Below are 20886 nucleotides of genomic sequence, written 5' to 3'. Positions count from 1 at the left end.
GGGATCAGGGGGTGGAGCTGGGTAGGTTTAGGGGTGGGTTTAGGGATCAAGGGGTGGAGCTGGGTAGGTTTAGGGGTGGGGTTAGGGATCAGGGAGTAGAGCTGGGTAGTTATAGGGGTGGGTTTAGGGATCAAGGGCTGGAGCTGGGTAGGTTTAGGGGTGGGGTTAGGGATCAGGGGGTGGAGCTGGGTAGGTTTAGGGGTGGGTTTAGGGATCAGGGGGTGGAGCTGGATAGGTTTAGGGTGGGGTTAGGGATCAGGGGGTGGAGCTGGGTAGGTTTAGGGGTGGGGTTAGGGATCAGGGGGTGGAGCTGGGTAGATTTAGGGGTGGGGTTAGGGATCAGGGGGTGGAGCTGGGTAGGTTCAGGGATCAGGGGTGGAGCTGGGTTGGTTTGGGTATATGTAATGTGGGAGGAGTTGGATCTGGATCCGACTCCTCCCAGTGGATTTCATGTTCGGCAGCGAGGATAATCTCCTAACAGGTGGGAAATATGAAGAAATTGAATAAAGTTATCAAACACTTCACAGTCTTCACTGCATAAATTATAAATTAAATTTAGATTAATCATTATTAAAGCTACAAAAGATATTCAGTCAGTAGTGAGTGATTTTCTCTCTTTCTATTGTACTTTGACTATCCTTTATGACACCAGGTTTATTAGGCTGCTGTCACTTTAAGACCTGACGCACTTGACTCTTTACCCTAAACAGAAAAAATTGACCACGTTCATTGACGCATTAATTTTGACAGCCCTAATGTGTATATATATATGAATGCATCTAACCCAGACTTTCTCACACTTTTTCTCTCAGGATCGCCATTTAATGTTCTGTCGTTCAGTGAGACACGAGCTCAGCACCTGGTGCACCATCGATCTGAGCGCTTCCTGACTTTTAACCAACGGCAGCTCTCTCGGATATATCCCTCCGCCTACCGGATCGACTCCAGCAACTTTAACCCACAAACCTACTGGAATGTGGGTTGCCAACTAGGTAAGGAAAGACTAGGGTGTGGATAGATGTCCACACACATATAAATAGACACTCGTAAATTCACATAAATAAAAACATGCATACATGCAAAAACTTGCACATGCATGATATTCATTATATTTATTTGCAAACTGGCAAATGCACGTCTGACCCAGCTGACTTACTGACCTACACATGTCATCTGGGTCTTGGTTGTGCAGACAAACTGACACGCTAGTCCACTCGTGCAATTCTGCATGTGCAATAAAATGCACATTATGCACTTTTCACATGCCCACACAAGCACTATTCACAAGAGAGTGAAACAGCTTTTACACGGACAAACACACATGCAATGGGGTCCAAAAGGCTGAGGCTGTGAAATACTCAGTGAAAGTGCATTTGTTTTGCATTTTTGTTCAAAATGAAAAATATACAGTATTCAAAGGCTTTTATACTCAGCAAGAAAATACAGTAATATTGCGAAATATTTTTACAGTTTTCTACTGTAATATGTTTCAAAATATCAAAGCTGAATTTTAGCATCATTAGTCCAGTCTTCAGTGTCATGATCCTTCAGAAATCACTCTAATATGATGATCTGATGATCAAAAACATTTTTGATTATTGATAATGTTGAAAACAGTTCTTCATTTCTTTGTGGATTATTTCCAGCATTTTTTCACGCATAGACGTTTAAAGAATAGATCATCCTTGCTGAGTAAAAGGAAGAGAACAAGAAATTAACCAGTGTGTGTGTGTGCATGCATGTGTGTGCGTGCATGTGGGTGTGTGCACACCATCATAAGGGTCCAATAAACCAGAGTAAATTGGACTTGTGGAGCCGCAGCTGAGTTCTGCTCCCTCATTGTTTATTGAATAAAATGTTTACCAGGCCATGATGAAACTTCGTAGTTTGTTAGCCATCCAGTTTATTTAGCGTTACACACCTGAATAAATCACGAAATTATTTCCTAGAATAAAATCATGAATAAATTAACGAAGGATGGAGAGGTAAAAAAGGATGTTTTGTCGTTTGCAGTGGCTTTAAACTACCAGACGGAGGGTCGCATGATGCAGCTGAACAGAGCCAAGTTCATGGAGAACGGAGGCAGCGGGTATGTGCTCAAACCCGGCCTGATGTGCAAAGGTACGCAAATGCCATAATATTCTATATAAACCATCTCTAAAATATTTTGCTCACACCAAAGTGTGTTAGCCTCGAATAAGATGCAATCTCTGCATTGCCTTTTTAAAAACATAATACACATTTCCACTATCTATGAATGTTCTAGAAAATGACTTTTTCTACCTGGTATCCATTGAGTGTCAAGGGTTGCAATTGTTCACATTTGTTCTAATCACTAATTCCTTAGTTTTATGCAAATGTATCTCAAGTGCACTCAAATTGCACCGTTTTTGTATGGAATTTATAGAAAGTGCTGTTAAATCAATGCACAACTACTATGCTTTGTCAGAAGTCAAGCACTTCTGTTCTCTGAAAATCTGTACCAGGAGCCTTTAACCCGCTGAATGAGGATCCGCTCCCTGCAAATCCTAAGAAACAGCTGGTGATAAAGATCATTAGTGGACAGCAGCTGCCCAAACCCCCGGACTCAATGCTGGGAGACCGTGGAGAGGTAAGTTCATCTCCTGTCCACATCATTCCTACCATAGATATCCATAAGGCTAGATGTCTTACGGCGGAGTCTCTATCGTCATCACCGGCGGCCATCTTGTCACAGGCAAGCTTTCTGGCGGGCTCTGATGTAAGATGAGTGATCGGCACGAACTATCTCGTTGAAATCTTGACGGATTACAAACGGTTTGGTTTCTTACAAACGTTATTAACGTGGCTATAATTCACACACTTATTGTACAGAAGTGTGCAGTGTCATAACTACATCTCTGACGTTTATAACAAACCAAACCGTTTGAAAATCGGTAGAAAATTGAGCAAGTTGTGGTTATTTATAAAGGACATGCTCCATTAAAACACAATGTTACGTGTGAGCGAGCTGACTGTGGCAAGATGGCCGCCAGAGCGGACGTCGAACTCCATCGGACGAGACATCTAGCCTTTATTATGGATATCTTTGATTCCTATGACGCGAATTATGGGTGTAACTTCTGTTAAGCTGTGAACAATCAGTGAAAGACTCTATTAATGCAATTATACGTTTTATTTTAGATTATTTGTGTATTCCAGTGAATTATTAATGGGATATATCGTAAATTAAATCATGAGAAGAACAAGACCACAAATTAAAACGAAATACAAAGGGAAAAAATTAAATAATCATGAGGAAAAGATACAGCAACTGAAACGAGTTATAACATGTCATGTTAAAATACCAAGTGTTACGTTATTCTCACGATGTGTGAAAATAAAACGGATCAGCTTTATTATTCTGTAGGGCAACATTATGATTTGAAATGAGTCTTTTTGAATGGATGTGTCCAGCCATACTTCATAACGCAGTAAGCTCATCGGGAATAAGGTGGATTGGGTTCAGAAGAGTACAATGCAATGAATGTATCGGTTTCATTCACAGATCATTGATCCTTTCGTTGAGGTGGAGATTATTGGTCTTCCGGTTGATTGCTGTAAAGAACAGACCAGGGTTGTGGATGATAACGGTAAGGCTTCACGAGTCCACACTCTCAGAAAAAAGGTACGAAAGCTGTCACTGGGGCTTTACCTTTTCGAAAGGTACACTTTTGTCTATTTTAGGTCCTAATATGTACATTTTAGGTGTTAATATGTACATTTTAGGTGCTAATATGTACATTTAAGTGTTAATATGTACATTTTAGGTGTTAATATGTACATTTTAGGTGCTAATATGTACATTTTAAGTGTTAATATGTACATTTTAGGTGTTAATATGTACATTTTAGGTGCTAATATGTACATTTTAAGTGTTAATATGTACATTTTAGGTGCTAATATGTACATTTTAAGTGTTAATATGTACATTTTAGGTGTTAATATGTACATTTTAGGTGTTAATATGTACATTTTAGGTGCTAATATGTACATTTTAAGTGTTAATATGTACATTTTAGGTGTTAATATGTACATTTTAGGTGTTAATATGTACATTTTAGGTGCTAATATGTACATTTTAAGTGTTAATATGTACATTTTAGTTGTTTATATGTACATTTTAGGTGCTAATATGTACATTTTAGGTGTTAATATGTACATTTTAGGTGCTAATATGTACATTTTAAGTGTTAATATGTACATTTTAGGTGCTAATATGTACATTTTAAGTGTTAATATGTACATTTTAGGTGTTAATATGTACATTTTAGGTGCTAATATGTACATTTTAAGTGTTAATATGTACATTTTAGGTGCTAATCTGTACATTTTAAGTGTTAATATGTACATTTTAAGTGATAATATATACATATTAGGTGCTAATATGTACATTTTAAGTGTTAATATGTACATTTTAGGTGCTAATATGTACATTTTAAGTGTTAATCTGAAATTTTTAAGTGTTAATATGTACATTTTAGGTGTTAATATGTACATTTTAGGTGCTAATATGTACATTTTAGTTGTTAATATGTACACTTTAGGTGCTAATACTGTATGTACAATTTAAGTGTTAATATGTACATTTTAGGTGCCAATATGTACTTTTTAGGTGCTAATATACACATTTTAATTGTTAATATGTACATTTTAAGTGTTATTATGTACATTTTAGGTGCTAATATGTAAATTTTAGATGTTAATATGTACATTTTAAGTGTTAACATGTACATTTTAAGTGTGAACATTTTAATATGTACCATTAATGTACTAATATGCACCCTTTAGGTACAAAAGTGTACCTTTTGAAAAGGTAGTGACAGCTTGGCAGTGACAGCTTTTGTACCTTTTTTCCTGAGAGTGCAGGGTTTTGTTGAGCGCGTTTGAGCGTTAGGCGGCGTTAACCTTTGCTGTGATTGGTAATGCAGGATTTAACCCTGTGTGGGAAGAGACTCTGTCCTTCACTCTTCACATGCCTGATGTGGCTCTTGTGCGCTTCCTGGTCTGGGATCACGACCCCATTGGACGAGATTTTGTGGGTCAGAGGACCGTGGCTTTCAGCAGTCTCATGCCAGGTAAAACATATACAGTACATCTGGGTGTTTCTTGGACACTTTAAAATTAAATTAAACACTTTTTACACACAAAACTGTATTGAATTCGTCCTCTAAAAGTGCAAAAAAAATTCTAAACTGTAATTTTTCTGGATCAGCAAATAATGTTTTACATTTAGACTTCATATGTGCCATTTCATCAAAACATGTTCTTCACTGACACTGTTGTCTCCTTGAAAAACTAGTCAACTAACTTTTAAAATAACCTGTGGCTGATTTGTTGGTTGTGTAGAAATGCATATCCAATATGTTATTGAAAATTATTTTTGCATTTTAATGATTATTTTGTTTCCCTTTAATTACCTACTGTAGCATGCATCACATTTCCATTATTTTGCAGCGTTTTTATGGGAACTGTTGCAGTAAACTCGCCTCTGGGACATAAAAGTGATTGCAGTTTAATAAACAACTATGTACTGTACATTCAGTACAGCAGTCCCATTATCAGCTTATTAAATAACTAATATAAGCAGATTAAAAAGACCATGATGATGAAGGGTTCAGGGTCATTAGTAAATAAATGTAAATCCATTTCTTCAATCCCATTTTCAATCATCTCTTTCCCTCAGGATACAGACACGTTTATTTGGAGGGAATGACAGAGGCATCCATTTTTGTTCATATCACAGTGCATGACATCTATGGCAAGGTGAGCTCATGAACACACACACAACTGAACCTCATCAGTTTGATAAAGATTTCCACTGGGCATGTTACCAATTTAAATTCAACACTAGTTTGTACATTTAATAATTCGATTTGTTCCTATTGATAACTAAGGCGGCAGGAGCGGTGGTGCTTTGGTTAAATTAAAAGGTGTAAAAAAGCTCAACAAGCTGTTGTTTCTGGCCATTTCTACTGCCGTGTAAACAAACGTGACATTTGGTTCTCATTTCCATCTAAAAAACGGGATATTTTTATTCATATTTCCCCCCGTCGACATTTTATTGAAGTTCCTCCAACCTTTTTACTTTCCAGTGGAGTCCTTTAGTCCTCAACCCAAGCTATACCATAATGCACTTGCTAGGAGCTAATAAGGTACCCTGGATATGTAGTGCACTGCATGATACTGCATGAGCGTCTACTAATGTGTCGTTCTTGGTCAGTGAACACTAAATGTGCCGTTGTATGGATACGTTTTGTCCTCGTTTTTATTTTGCAAGTAATTCTGTTTTGTTGCTTCCTGTGAAATAATCACATTTTGAAGGCTTGAAGGCTTGAAATGAGATGGTTGAATGATTCAAAAGAATATGCTGCCATCTGTTGGATGTAGCCAGTAATGCAGTTTGCACAGGAGCAGAAGTGTGTGTCTGTCAAAGATTGTCGTTGTGTGATTATGTTGAAGTTGACTGTTGGAAATGAACGTGACATTGCATGTATGTATTGTTATTGTCTCTGATTATGGTTTGATTTAACTTGGAGACCCAACAATTGGTGTGTGTGTGACTGTACAACTCCATCAGGTTTATCACAAAGACATCCTGGGATTTTCAGAAATATCAAATGTTTGTAGGTTTTGCAGCAACAACTTCCTCATTTCTTTGTATTGACTATATTTTACTACAAGGGACTTTTTTTTTAATCATATGTTACCACCACCAGTACACTGTAAAAAAAAATATTTTCAAGATTTGTTATCACAACATTTTTTCTTTTGTCAAATCGATTTAAATAACTTATTTAGTTGAGAATCGAGATAACTTATTATTTTGAGTTTCTGATGATTGTATTAACTCACTTTTTCCAGTTCAATCAACTTAAAATTTTAAGGCAACCAGGTTACTTACTTTTTTAAGTTAAACCAACAATATTTTTTACAGTGTACCAATAAGTCACCATAATACGGAGGCGTATTGCATTCACTTGAAGAAAAAAATCTACTCTGTTTTTCTAAATTAACGAGTTCATTTTTCATGAGAAAAAAAAATTGCTCTGCTTTTCTGAATTAATGAGTTAATTTTTCATGAGAAATTTTTTTTGCTCTGTTTTTCTGAATTAATGAGTTAATTTTTCGTGAGAAAAAAAGTTTTTGCTCCGTTTTTCTGAATTAACGAGTTAATTCATAAAAACAGAGCAAAAAAAAAAAAATCCATGAAAAATTAACTCGTTAATTCAGTAAAAAACAGAGCAAAATATTTTTTTCTCATGAAAAATTAACTCATTAATTCAGAAAAACAGAGCAAAATATTTTTTTCTCATGAAAAATTAACTAATTAATTCAGAAAAACAGAGCAAAAAACTTTTTTTTCTCATGAGAAATTCACTCGTTAATTCAGAAAAACAGAGCAATTTTTTTTCTCATGAAAAATTAACTCGTTAATTCAGAAAAACAGAGTAGATTTTTTTTTTCTTCAAGTGAATGCAATACGCCTCCGTACCATAAAATCATGTCAATTAAAAATAATAAAAAATAGGTTGGCATCACACATTTTGCCCTTTTTCACAAATAATAATGTATCATATTAGGATTAAAAATTAAACTGCATCAATCATTCTCTCACTTCAAAAAATGCTGGGTTGTTTCAACCCATGTTTGGGTCAAATATGGACAAACCCAACTGTTAGGTTTTTAAAAAATATGTCTTGAATATGAAGGAAGTTTTATGCATGTTAATGACAACTGTCTTTAAGTGTCTTTCGCTCAATAATGACATTTTGAATGCAAATATGACATTGTTTAAGATGTCTTTGTTATGATAACTTGACATAAACCAATACATCATAACCTGTCAGTGTCTTGAAGTTAAAGTTAAACTACGTGTATCATGTGTTTGGCTTTGACATTGGCTGTCATGAGGCATTATAACTGTGTCATGAATATTTCTTGTGACCTCGACTAGTGGTACTAATTGAATTTGTCATTAAAAAGTTATAATGGCTTCATGACAGCCAATTTCAAACCCAACCACCTGACAGTTTAATGTAATGTTAACCAATAAAGCTAGCTGCTTTCTTAAGTTTGATCATTAATCTGCTATGTCATGTTTTGTTGTCTTAGTTGTCATGACAAAGACACTGACAGGTTATGATGTATTGGTTTATGTCAAGATGTCATGACAAATACATCTCAAACAATGTCATATTTGCATTCAAAATGTCATAATTGAGCGAACAGTTGTCACAAACATGCATAAAACTTCCTTCATATTCATAACATATGACCCCTTCAAGTAAAGTGTTACCAAAATTAAACTCAACGGTAGGGTTCGTCCATATGTGTAGCATTTTTATAAATGTCTTAAGATAATCTTCTGATTTGTTTTTTTTATCCCTGTGGGTTTCTCAGGGCCGTCAGCTGCGGGGTTTCCGAGGCTTATTTAATAGGAGCTCCAAGTCCTCAGTGGACACAAATATCGGCGTTCCACCTCGGAAACGATCCATAACCGACCATCTCCTCCGGAGGACGGCCAGCGCGCCTGCCAAGGGCCGCAAAAAGACCAAGATGCCATTGGCCGAAGCCACATATGACAGAAAGCATAGTGTTGGGGACTCTCAGTCCACTTATGTTGAGAGGAGAGCGGGGAACAGAAGAGCTCTTCAACACCGCCCAGCATCAATGCCACTGGATAAGCTCCTGAACACTCACCTCAGCCTGTCCACTCCAGATAGGGAAGGGTCTGATCCTGGAGTCGACACAATCATTGGTCAGTTGCTTATAACATTCCCTTTGGGACTGTGTCCTAATGAATCCGAATGAGCTGTTACACAATGTATTATAGCTATAAGGCATAATTAGAGTGATCATATAACACTACAGCACCTTTGTGATAAGAAAGCTTTCGCTATCCTCTCTCAGAGAAGAAAACTGCACATCGTCTATTATTTAACTTCTATTAATAATTTCATTGTTTATGTAAAATTTTCACATGCTCTCTATTGTTTCACAGTCCTTTTAAAGGGATAGTTCACCCAGAAATTACAATTCTGTCATCAATTATTCACCTGTGAGAACACAAATGAAGATGAGCTTTCTGTCCCTCCATTGACAGCTACACAACTGAATCGTAGACGCTTCATAAAGTTCGTGGAGATCGTAAAACTAATCGATATGAATTAAGCGGTTTAGACCAAACAGATTGAATTTAGGCTTTTATTCGCATATAAACATTCATCAACTCGCACATCAGTTGTGATAAACGACACGTTTGCTTGGAGTGCGAACCAATGAGGATCGTTCCCGTGCATCAAGCTGGTTCGGTTGAGCTTGCGTTTACCGTAAAACTTCAAATAATAGCCGAGTCCCAAAAAGACGCCTGTCTCTTTTACACAGCTGGTGTGGCTGCAGGTTTGGGTAAATAAAGTCCGGTTTTAAAGGATTGACTTTGATTAATACACGCGAGGGAGAGAGAGCAAAACAGCGCTGGTGTTTTTTGCTTGTGAATTTTCTTTGGCAGCCACCAAAAAGCGGACAATCTGACGGGTTTTGGAAGATTGAATACAACCCGAAACTAAAAAACAGACCCGGCCTCTGTTTAAAGGAGTAGTTCACTTTAAAAAAAACTTTTGCTGATAATTTACTCACCCCCATGTCATCCAAGATGTCCATGTCTTTCTTTCTTCAGTCAAAAAGAAATTAAGGTTTTTCAGGATTTTCTCCATATAATGGACTTCAATGGGGTCCAAACGGTTCAAGCTCCAAATGAGAGTTTCAGTGCAGCTTCAAAGGGCTTTAAACGACACCAGACGATGAATAAGGGTCTTATCTAGCGAAACCATGGGTCATTTCAAAAATAAATTCAAAAGTTTACGGTTTATAAGCACAAATGCTCGCCTTGCTCTGTTCGGTATGTTCACTGATCAATGTTTAAATGTGAATAAAAGCCTAAATTCAGTCTATTAACTTAATCATTGTGTCTCTTCAGATTTTTTTTTTTACTAAACCACATATGGATTGGTTTTACAATCACTCTATGATCTTTTTGAAGCATCAAAAATCTCAGATTTCATCAAAAAGATCTTCATTTGTGTTCTGAAGAAGAACGAAACTGCGTTCACACCGAACGCGAATAGCGCGTCAAATTCGCGCCTGACGCGTTTAGTTTGACGCTTGACCACTTTGTGTTAATTCGCGTGTCAAGAGGGTAAAAACAAAAGTTTGAAGCGAAATGTACGCGCGTCAGAATCGAAATCCGTTGGCGGCCATTGTTTTTATGTCGATTGAGCATTCATCGAGAGAGTTACCGCTCTGTGTTTACCCTGGAGAGCAGAACAGCGGCGTGGAGATCATCGTCGCCGTATATTTGTGTCCACCGGACCTTTCGGAGCCGTTTGTAAAAGGTTTGTGAATTAGTTTGTAAAAAGTTTTCAATACGGTGACAATTCACGTGACTAAAGAACGAAGGACTCAAACCCGAAGACTCAAACGAACTAATCATTCCTCTTTCCGGTGGTCTGACAGCATAGGCTCAATGGGACTGACAGGAAGAAGGAAAGACTCGGACTCGAGACTCGAGAGATGAACTAATCATTTCTGTTTCCAGTACAGATTCAGAATCCATATGTTGCGCAATGCGCATGCGCGGGTAACACAAGATGAACGAATCACTCCCTGAGACAACTCGATAGTCCCGAGTCATATTAAAGATTCGCTCAAAATGAACGAATCGTTCACGAACGACACATCACTGCAATAGCCTGAACTTGAGACCCAGCAACTAATTAATAGCTAACGTTACAGTTATTTCAGTTGCTTTTGGCTTTGGCTGCATTACCCTATTATGTTATTTTTACAAATGTAATTAAGATTTTCGTAAGTACTAGATGTATGGGATATTTAACATGACATTTTAATTATATAATTATGAAATGACCGAAATGAACGAAATGACTCGATAAAAGATTCGTTCATTTTACTGAACGAGACTCAAAGATCCGAATCAGTAAAATGATCCGAACTTCCCATCACTAGAACCGTTTGGCGAGTTTCACCATTTGCTCGCTCCAGGAGCTACGCTGGATGACGGCCGCTGTCAGCGGTACTTCCGCCTGTCACGCGCCCAGTTTGATGACCTGTTGTCCCGCATCGGAGCGATCACCCTCGCCCTCATTCACCTAATCTAGCTGTTATTTATTTTTGTTTTCATGATAAATAGAGCCAGCCTTCAAAAGTTATTAACCTAGCCTGTGATCAGTGTTGGGTAAGTTACTCTAAAAAAGGAATGAATTACTAGTTACTAATTACCTCTTCAACAGTGTAATTAGATTACTGTACTAATTACTCTCTCTAAAAAGTATTTAATTACTTTTAATTACTAATTACTTTTAAAATCCCACATCAATCTCAACCAGCTGAATAATACAAGGATGAACATGAATCTGTTTTAATTGTTTCAAATAAATACTATAAAATTGCATAAATTATCCCTAAACAGACGAAGGTTACATTATAAAAACATACTTTTTAACATCAGACAATACATTTTGATGTTAAACCCACTATTGTTTGTTTTATGTCTGATCTAATGAAATTTCACACTTTTTCCATACATATTTGACAATAATTCATATGAATTTGTACGAGTGCGGTCGTACAATTTAGACGCCTCATAAAATGCATACGAATCGCTGTGAGATCGGATTGATCTATACACAGTATTTAGGCTACCTCAATTACATCAGAAGTAACTGTAATTAAATTACTGATAAATGAAGAGTAATCCCTTACTTTACATTTTCAAGGGAAAAGTAATTAAATTACAGTACAACACTGCCTGTGATTATTTTCTCTCTCACGTCCAGACACGAACTTATGCACATGTTTGTTGGTTGTCTTTACATCATAATAATATTTCATATAATCTTGATATGGAATGAATAACATTCAATACAAAATGAACATGTCTCGTATAAAGAAATAAAGTTTTAAGTGATAAAATACAGTATTTGCTTTGTTGTGCATAATCCCACCATGCATTTAGTCATATTACAAAATAATTTATTAAAGCATCCAGATACTTCACCACGTGAGCAAGCAGCTAGGCTCCTGATTGGTTAACGCGGCGTGAATTAACGCCAAAGTTCAGATTTTTCAACTCGGGCGGCAGACACGAATTCGCGTCAAACGCGTGAATGCACAAATAGCACTAACTAAATCATTCACGCTTAATGCGCCAGACGCTCAATTCGCGCCATTCGTGCAAACGAGACATATTCGCGTCTTACGCGCCGTGCTCTACACCTCATTCGCGCCGCAGGAATTTTTACGCGCGTAACGCGTCTTTGCATTGACTTAACATTGAAATCATTCGCGCCTGGTGTGAACGCACCATTAGTGTTTGGAACGACAAGAGGGTGAGAAATTGCTGACAGAATTTTCTTTTAAGTATTGCATTTAGTTCTGCTGGTCCCTTTGACGTATTCAGACTTTTCTTTCTTGAATACCTTAACTTGCCTTTGTCTTGTTCTGTTGTGCTTCTCTATAGTAGAAAACTGACTAGGAAAACCCCTGCAGGTAATCCACAAGCCATACTCAGGTCGACTCACCCAAAAACATTTCAGTGTTAAGCCATCGCACAACTTAACCCATCAAAGCTTTTGGAAAAATAAAGCTTTTCAAAAAGACTCAATGTTCCCCGTGCCATCATCAAACGTCCTTCTCACCGTCGTACTTGGTGGTACATCTCATTTGTCTGGTGTACAAAGTTTCGTGCTGGAATTTGATCTGTGAGGATGTTTTTTTTATTTGTATTTATGGACGTATCTGACAATCATCTGTCTTCCACAGATTCCTTCCTCCATGAGAAACCCAGATCCATCTCAGTGGATCTTCTCTTCGAAACGTCAGCCTTCAAAGAGCCTGATGAACATTCGTTTTCTGCTGACCCCGTTCCAGACTGTAACACTGAGCCCAAAGATACTAAAGAAACTCCTTACCTGGTCGTTGTGGGCAGTAGGGAAGGTCTGAGTGATTCCCATCAAGGACATTCAAGATGTGGTCTCACCCAGACTGAAGCAGATCAATTATGTTCTTCCAAAGGGCCAACAGACCACTGGTCAAGTCCTTCAGATCGACGTAATAACGGTGGCTTACAGAGTGAAGGAGAATTTTCTCCACCGAAAGCGGCCACGTATTCCACTTCCTCTTCTTCAGGTACCTTCACCAATTCGCACCCTCCTAGAATGGATCTGCAAGACTCGAAGAGTCAAGCGTCCCTTCAGGACAGCGCTCTCTCTCGCCTTATTGACGCCGTCTCGCTAGATAACGAGTACGACACCTGTGGCTCAATCTCTGCTCTGATTGGCCAATTTGAGCTCACTTCTGAGCAACCTCTGAAATACTCCCATCTCAACAAGACGCTTTCCAGCACGCCTCTAAAAGAAGTCACAACCGCGAGACCTTCCAGTCCCGAAACAACCGAACCTGAAGTCTTCACCATCTTGGATGAGGAGGTGCTTTCTCCTGTGTCTAAAAACATCTTATTCGACTCTCCTGCGGTCCGCAAGGGACCCATCAAGATGCCTCCAGAATGGTCCGTACGTGGAAATCTAAAGCAAAGCTATAGCCAATCCACTGGTTCCTTCGGGAACTGCGAAGGTTACAGAGAAACCTCGTTTAACAGCACAGCTTCAGACCGCTTCTTGCTGTGCCAGGACTCAGTAAGCAGCAGTCTGATGGAGGTGGAGATCAATGTGGACGAGGATCCCTTAGACAACACATTGACCCCTTCGAATCGAGATTTCGAACCCTCTCCTGTTCACTCATACTCCACAAACCAAAATCTGTTCTCTAGCACCCACCTGACCGGAAAATCCCAGCCAAGGAAGTTTACCTGTTATAATGACATCGGAAGTCACAGAACAGATCCCACAGAGGCGAAGACACAGGAGAAACGAAACAGCTTGTTCAGCAGGGACGAGCATTTCCACAAAAGCTCTTCGCCCTCAGAATGTCTTGTGAAGACTCAAGGCTGCCGTACGTTGTTATACACACCTGTCACGATTTCAGAGCCAACTCCACACAGCCAAGTCTTTCCCGTACCTCCTCAGATCCTCAACGGACTCTCCCCAGTTGCTTCTTCCAAGTCCAAGAGCCTGGGAGACCTGACCTCCGAGGACATCTCGTGCAACTTTCAGAGCAAGTACAAGTCGATCAGCCGAAGTTTTGTCACTCCCGCGATGCGAGACCAAAGACGGATGTGTGGTTTGTCCGGTCGTCCCAAGTCCACCGATCCCTTGACTGAGCAGCTTCGCAAGCTTGTGACGTTAGAACATGAAGATTATACGCGTCCCCTCCCTTCTTGTTCTCAACCGGCCCCGAAACCTCTGTCAGTGCTCCCTCTGGTTCCTCAAAGCTCTGTCGATGATCATGAAGACCCTCCTCCATTTCTGTCAAGGCGACTGTCAAGCCGCAGTCAAAGTCGTGTACGTCATATAGCCAGTCGTGCGCGTGAAAGACAACAGGAGGCCTCCAAACACCAGAGTGCCATGGAAGTAGTTCTCCGCAATAAGTCCTGTCAAAATCCTCCTCCAAACAGGCACTCTACAGGCTCTTATATCGCCGGTTACCTGGATCGACTGAGTCCCGATGCCCGAGGCTTGCCTGAGGGATCGTGCACCTCGCTACGCTACGGATACGGATACGGAGATCGCTACTACAACGACGACTCTGTACCTGACTTCTCCAACCCTTCAGAACCCGAGGTCTTCTTCCTGCTTAGGCTTTGACCTACTGTGCATGTATTTCATGTAGCAGGACACTTCCAGAACTGTGTACATATACCATATAACACCGTCTCCTATCTAATTATTTTATATACATGTGATCCCTGTCATGCTTGAAAAAATATGTTGTTAAAAATGTGTGTTGTCTCAAGGTGAAAAAATATCTGTGATGGAAATTTCTTGAGTAGCATGAAGCTGCAGACTCGGAGACGTGCATCTACAGTCCCGCATTCTCAGACCCCTCGTTTTTCCGAGACAGCGCCTCCTATCGAATTGTATCGGATGAAGAAGTGAAGAACTTAAGCCGAAACGTGAGTAGGCTATCTTCAATTTTAGTAGCCTACTCGTTTGATTTATTTTTCTCTCATCGATACAACATATGAATAGTCCATTTAATATTTGTAAAGATAGTTTGTAACAAGATTTGAGCCGTTAGTGTATGTTTTTTCGCCCTCTTCCCCCCGAAAATATTTTGATAGCTAACGTTAGCGTTTAACCTTGGACTTTTATGTCCATTTTATGATTTTGCAAAGTGACTTATAAATTATTTTATTTATTTTTTTATTTTTTTTACATTTTGTAAAAATGTATTAATCATTAAAAAAATTATTAACATTTTACTGATTTTTCAGAAAATTTAAACACACACACTTTCCTTCCGAAAAATTAAGCAAGACTCATACAACACAATATAATGAAAGGAGGACATAGACAAAAACTGAATACATTAAAAAAATAATAGAGAAAAAATAATAATAATACATTTTAAAAAAAAACAAAATAAAATATAAATTTGCCTAAATATAGATACCAAATTCTATCAACATGTATCCATCAATCATGTTTCATAGTTAAATGCTATGTTTTTGAGGCGGAACCTTATAAATGAGTTTTTTTAATGCAATTGAAGACGAAAAGTAAAGATGATGTTTAGGTGATCATTAAATAAAGTACAGAATTGTTTATTATTGGTGTTGTGTCTATTCTGATTTGTTTTCCTTCGCATTCAAAATATCAAAAAACAGACTCTGTAATGTTATCATGGTAATGTTAATTAGACCATTATAGGTTGAACTGAAAGAAAAATTGGTATTTGAATAAAAAATATATTAAAAAAAACATTGTAGCAATATAATATCACATAGGCCTACTATTTTTCAGAAGATAGTTCGTATCCCTTCCATCAGTAACAATGAGGTTTTTTTTGGCACATGCATTAAGCAGGGAACAAAAATATTTATTGTATAATTTATTTGGAGACCGTAATATTGCATCCTATTAATTGCATTTGGATAAGCGTGCGCTGTACTCTGTGTGTGGGTGTTATGCGATCTTTTGAACAGCAGGAGGCGCTGTGTTTGAAAAACGAGGGGTCTGAGAATGCTGGGACTGAGTCTGCAGCTTCATAATATTGAATTTCTTGGAGACTTTTTGGTTGTTGTCGGCAGTCATTGAAGGGGCTTCTCTTTTTATTCAGTCTTCCGGCATAGTGTGTTATTTGTATGTCTGTGTAGTCTGTACATACTATGTTGGTAAATCCTCAAAGCACTACTTAAAGTTCGATTATTGTGATGTTTTTCTTTTGCATGTGAAGCGTTTTCAGCATGACTATGCACAGACCTGTAGATGCTGTGCTCTGATTTTGCACAGAATGATTCTGTTGTATTGAATGCAATACAGCACATTTACCTGCTTGCTCTGACTTGCTTGCTTACTATTAGTCATGAATTTAAAGAAGTTTGAAACTCTTCTTCATATTCTATGGTTAAAGTTTTATTTTTATAATTGATTTGATACAGAGAGCAAAAAAATGTTACTTTTCTTTTTAAAGAGACAAAACTTTTCTCTTTTTTTTCAATTATTCTGTGCTTAAATGCATCTAGTCTGTTGTTCTTTTTATTGTTGCTCATCCGAGATGAGTGTAAGCATTTTCTTACCAATGCAATAAAATTATGAAATGTTTGCTATGAGGTAAAATATTGTTTTGTGTGTGTGGTCTCTCTTATCTGCCCCTCTACTATGTGTAATTTATTTGTCTATTTTTATCTCTCATCATCACTTGATTTGCTACTTGTTTTGGCATTATCACAGAAAAAAGGTGAGTTTGACTGGCCATGACACACATTTACCTCCTAGGGGCAAACACACATTTCTTTATGCAAACACAAAAACAGTGATTACAATTTAGAATAATGGTCTATCAAATTAATAGGTAACTGCTGGAAGTATTGCAGGAAAACGAGCCGTTCATTCAGCTACTAATATGGAAACAAGATTAACTAATCAGTTGGAAATATCAATTTTAGGACTAAGATAGTTCTTTTGGATAATCAATAGGCTAACTACTGAATGAGATTAAAAACTACAACATTAACGTTGTTTTACTCTCAATGTGTTCGTAAAATCACTAATTACTCGAGTGTTACAAGTACATTTTCAAGAACTAGACCTATAGCCTAGTGATCTGAAATTCATTATTTTGAAAGAGAAAAAAACCCGTTTTGTATACTTTACAATAAATAAATTGTGTTACTTTTATTTTTACTCTGGTTGAATAAAAATAAAGCATTCAACTTCACGGCATTTATTTTTCACCAAAAGTACAAAGTACAAAAAGACATGTCCGAAAGGAAGATGCACGGGAGTTGTAGTTTTATTCGAAACTATCCCCTCAGAAAAGTCTTATTATTCTTGAACTCTAAAAACTACATTTCCCATGAACCCCTTTCGGAACAGGGCTAACGATTTTAGGCTATTTATTTATTTTGTGAGTTAATATTTGTGAAGTATCTCTGTTTGCGTTGTTGCTCATTTAAACAGCAACATATTCCAGTATTTACATGTAATTTCCGAGCAAGTTGATTGAAGTATGAAATGTTTACAGACAGTGTTTTATTTATGCTCCCGCGCCGCTGACGTTGGGGGTGGCTGCGTCCAGTAGGGGGAGACTACATTAGTAACGTTATATCCCAGATGGAAGATCGTGAGTTATTTATACATTTTTTCTCATTCACACGAAATCACACCACAGTGAAACGAATATAAATCTGTAATAGGACATACTTTTTTACTATGCAGACCTATATTGAAAATTAGTGCCATTATTATATATAAACTATTTTATTAAAATACTTTGTAATACCGCCTTCCGTTTACACCACTGTTCAGAAGATTGGGGTCAGTAAGATTTATTTATTCTAAAACTTGTATTCAGCAAGGAAATTAATTCTGTTACAAAAAAAAATTATGCTTTTTTTAAACATTATTGTTCTGATATTTTTCTAAATATTAATCAGTAATAACTAATATAATAATATAATAAGAATGTTTTTTCTTGACCAAATCTGGAGAAATTGCTGCTGAAATATCTGCATTACCATCAGGAAAATATATTGAAATAGAAAACAGTTCATTTAAATTGTAATAATATTCACAGAATATCAAATGAATGCAGCCTCTCACCAAATTTCAATAATATATATATATATATATATACATACAGCCTATATACACAAAAAAGAAAACAGCCTGTCAAAATATAAAAGTTTGTCTGTGTGTATGTATATATATATCACTAATCGATTCGACAGCCCTAATATATACAGTATATATTCAAATATAATATGATGCATTGATTATTCAAATTGTTATTTATTAAAATTTATTTTAATAAAGAGGAAAACCCCTCGAGATGTGTCGAAGGGACCTCAAGAAAAACATTAGACTACATACATACATACATAATAACAGAACAAAGACAAAAGCTCTCCATCATATATCATAATATATACCCATAATTAACCAGTCACTATTGGCAGAAACATTTTGGGAAGTTTCCTAATGAGATGAGACATCAACATATTACTGGCTCATATTAAAATTTAACGACTTTCTAAACACCAGACCAAACTAAAGTCATAACTCATGTGACCATGGCCTGAAATACTGGTCCCATTGTCAAGGCCACAGATGCAGTGTGTGATTAGAGTCAGCAGACATAATTCACATACAGGGAAAAATACAACGGTAAGAAAAGTATGCACTTGATTTATATGATACATATATCTGCATAGTGTAAGTAAACACTGCTTTTAAATGCATATGCTGTACATCCTGATCATTAAAACCTTAAAATCCTATGCAATGTGTCGTTTGAGCCGCTTTATGCTTTCACTGTGAAGCAGAGATAATGAGTGACTGAATGTGTGAGCCATGTGGAATCAGTAAAAGGGTTTAAAAGCATGTGACAGAAGATGTTGAATGAAGACATGTGAGTGAGTGTAAGCTAACTCAATCTTTTTCCATTAGCAGCCACTGCCATATTCATTTATTTAAGCAACCAGTTTAGCTGCTTCTTTTTTCTTGCCCAAATCAATAAATGAGTTCGTATAAAGCAGCTTACAAAGCAGTGAATCACAAATAATCCAACTTAGGCTACTTAATATCAACATCTCAGGGCAAACATTTAGTTGTCATATTATGTAGAGGTCATCATGAATGTTAAAAAAAATACATTTGTTCATGAGCCCAAAACTTTACACACACTCATATACAGTAGATATAAAATGGTGCAAAAGCTGTCTGACTGGCTCATGATGACGTTTCATCGTGTACACCTTATAATACGAGCCCGTTCTCATCCCAAAGCGCCATATAGGACGCTTTTGCAAAAGCGTAAATATCCAACGCACATGAAATGGGACGCAGATATATTTGGGCAGAAGGCGCCCCCTAGTGGTCTAACCCTTACCCTACACCTTACCTAAACTTAACCCTAACCGAAGCGTCTAATTAGACGTTAAAGGGTGCCATGTGCGTTGGATATTTACGCTTTTGCAAAAGCGTCCTATATGGCGCTTTGGGATGAGAACGCGTTGATAATACGTACATTTCAGGTACAATGCAAAGTAAGGGGAAAACTTTGTACAGCTTTTGTACCTTGTACGATTAAATTGTCAAAAGAACCTAATACATTAAAAGTCGTATGTCCAGCTTTCCTGGGATCCCACAGTGAATAGCATGTTGTTTGTAATTCATGGAAGCTCTCCTGTTAAGATAAAATGGCCTGATGTTTACTTTCCGGGTTTCTCCAGTCCCAGTAGCGGTGAACGAGACTCGAGACTATACGTTAATATGCTTTTCGTGTCCCAAATCCCAATTTTCTTAAATACCAAAAAAATAAATAAAATCCACAATATTGTTTTCACAACATTCTAATATAAAACGAAGTATAGTGTTATCAATGTAGCCTACATACATTAAAAAAATTAAAATATAAAAAACTTTTATGATGACCACGTCATCACAGTGGGTTAGTTGTTTTTGTCCATAATTTGACCCAAACATGGACTGAAACAACCTAGTATTTTTGTTATAGGGTGAATACTGGTAAAGAGGGACAGTTAAGCTTAATCATTTCTATATTTACATGGATATGTTTTTATTACTAAAAATCAACACTGAGCTAATCATTAAGTATGTGATATATATATACTGTATATATTAGGGCTGTGCAAAAATTAATTGTGATTAATCGCATCCAAAATAAAAGCCTGTGTTTACATAATATATTTGTGTGTGCTGTATATAATTATTTTGTATGCATGTATATATTTAAGAGTTATTTGCGCTTAAATTATATATATATATATATATATATATATACATAATCTATATTATATAAATATAACTATTTTATATGAATAACACATTTTCTTAAATATATACATGCATATATACAAAATAATTATATACAGCACGCACAAATATATTATGTAAACACAGACTTTTATTTTGGATGCGATTAATCGCAATTAATTTTTGCACAGCCCTCATATATATATAAAAAGATTTTGTGGCTATAACAACACTTCCAGTGTGTGGCACATCATATTTAACAACCTTGCAGTGAACCATGATGGTGGTAAGTAAAATGACGTAGTATTCTGAAGTAAATAATGCTAAGGTTATAAAAATGAAAAAAACTCATGAATAATTTGTAATTGTTACCGTATATATTTTGTAATCTTCTTGGGTTTTTTTTAATGCGATTTTGACTCTGTCCCAGTTTGTTAATAGCATATTGTTAAAC

General features: G+C 36.9%; 1 protein-coding gene across 1 annotated transcript in view; it reads left to right on the top strand.

The window, feature by feature from the left end:
* The window catches only part of plch1 (phospholipase C, eta 1), a 107281-nt gene extending 90523 nt beyond the window's left edge, over nucleotides 1–16758 (top strand). The window contains exons 16-24 of the mRNA XM_089116547.1: nucleotides 813–992; nucleotides 2014–2121; nucleotides 2487–2611; nucleotides 3527–3611; nucleotides 4950–5096; nucleotides 5705–5784; nucleotides 6114–6173; nucleotides 8422–8779; nucleotides 12859–16758. Of these exons, the coding sequence (XP_088972673.1) occupies nucleotides 813–992; nucleotides 2014–2121; nucleotides 2487–2611; nucleotides 3527–3611; nucleotides 4950–5096; nucleotides 5705–5784; nucleotides 6114–6173; nucleotides 8422–8779; nucleotides 12859–14798 (3083 nt within the window). The 3' untranslated portion in view covers nucleotides 14799–16758. The remainder of the gene's footprint in view (nucleotides 1–812; nucleotides 993–2013; nucleotides 2122–2486; nucleotides 2612–3526; nucleotides 3612–4949; nucleotides 5097–5704; nucleotides 5785–6113; nucleotides 6174–8421; nucleotides 8780–12858) is intronic.
* The last annotated feature ends 4128 nt before the right edge of the window (nucleotides 16759–20886 follow it).

The sequence above is a fragment of the Pimephales promelas genome, chromosome 10 (genome assembly GCF_988280905.1).
Source record: "Pimephales promelas chromosome 10, fPimPro1.hap1.1, whole genome shotgun sequence".
NCBI lineage: Eukaryota > Metazoa > Chordata > Actinopteri > Cypriniformes > Leuciscidae > Pimephales > Pimephales promelas.
Note: the sequence above shows the minus strand (reverse complement) of the source record. Positions and strands in the feature narration are given on the sequence as shown.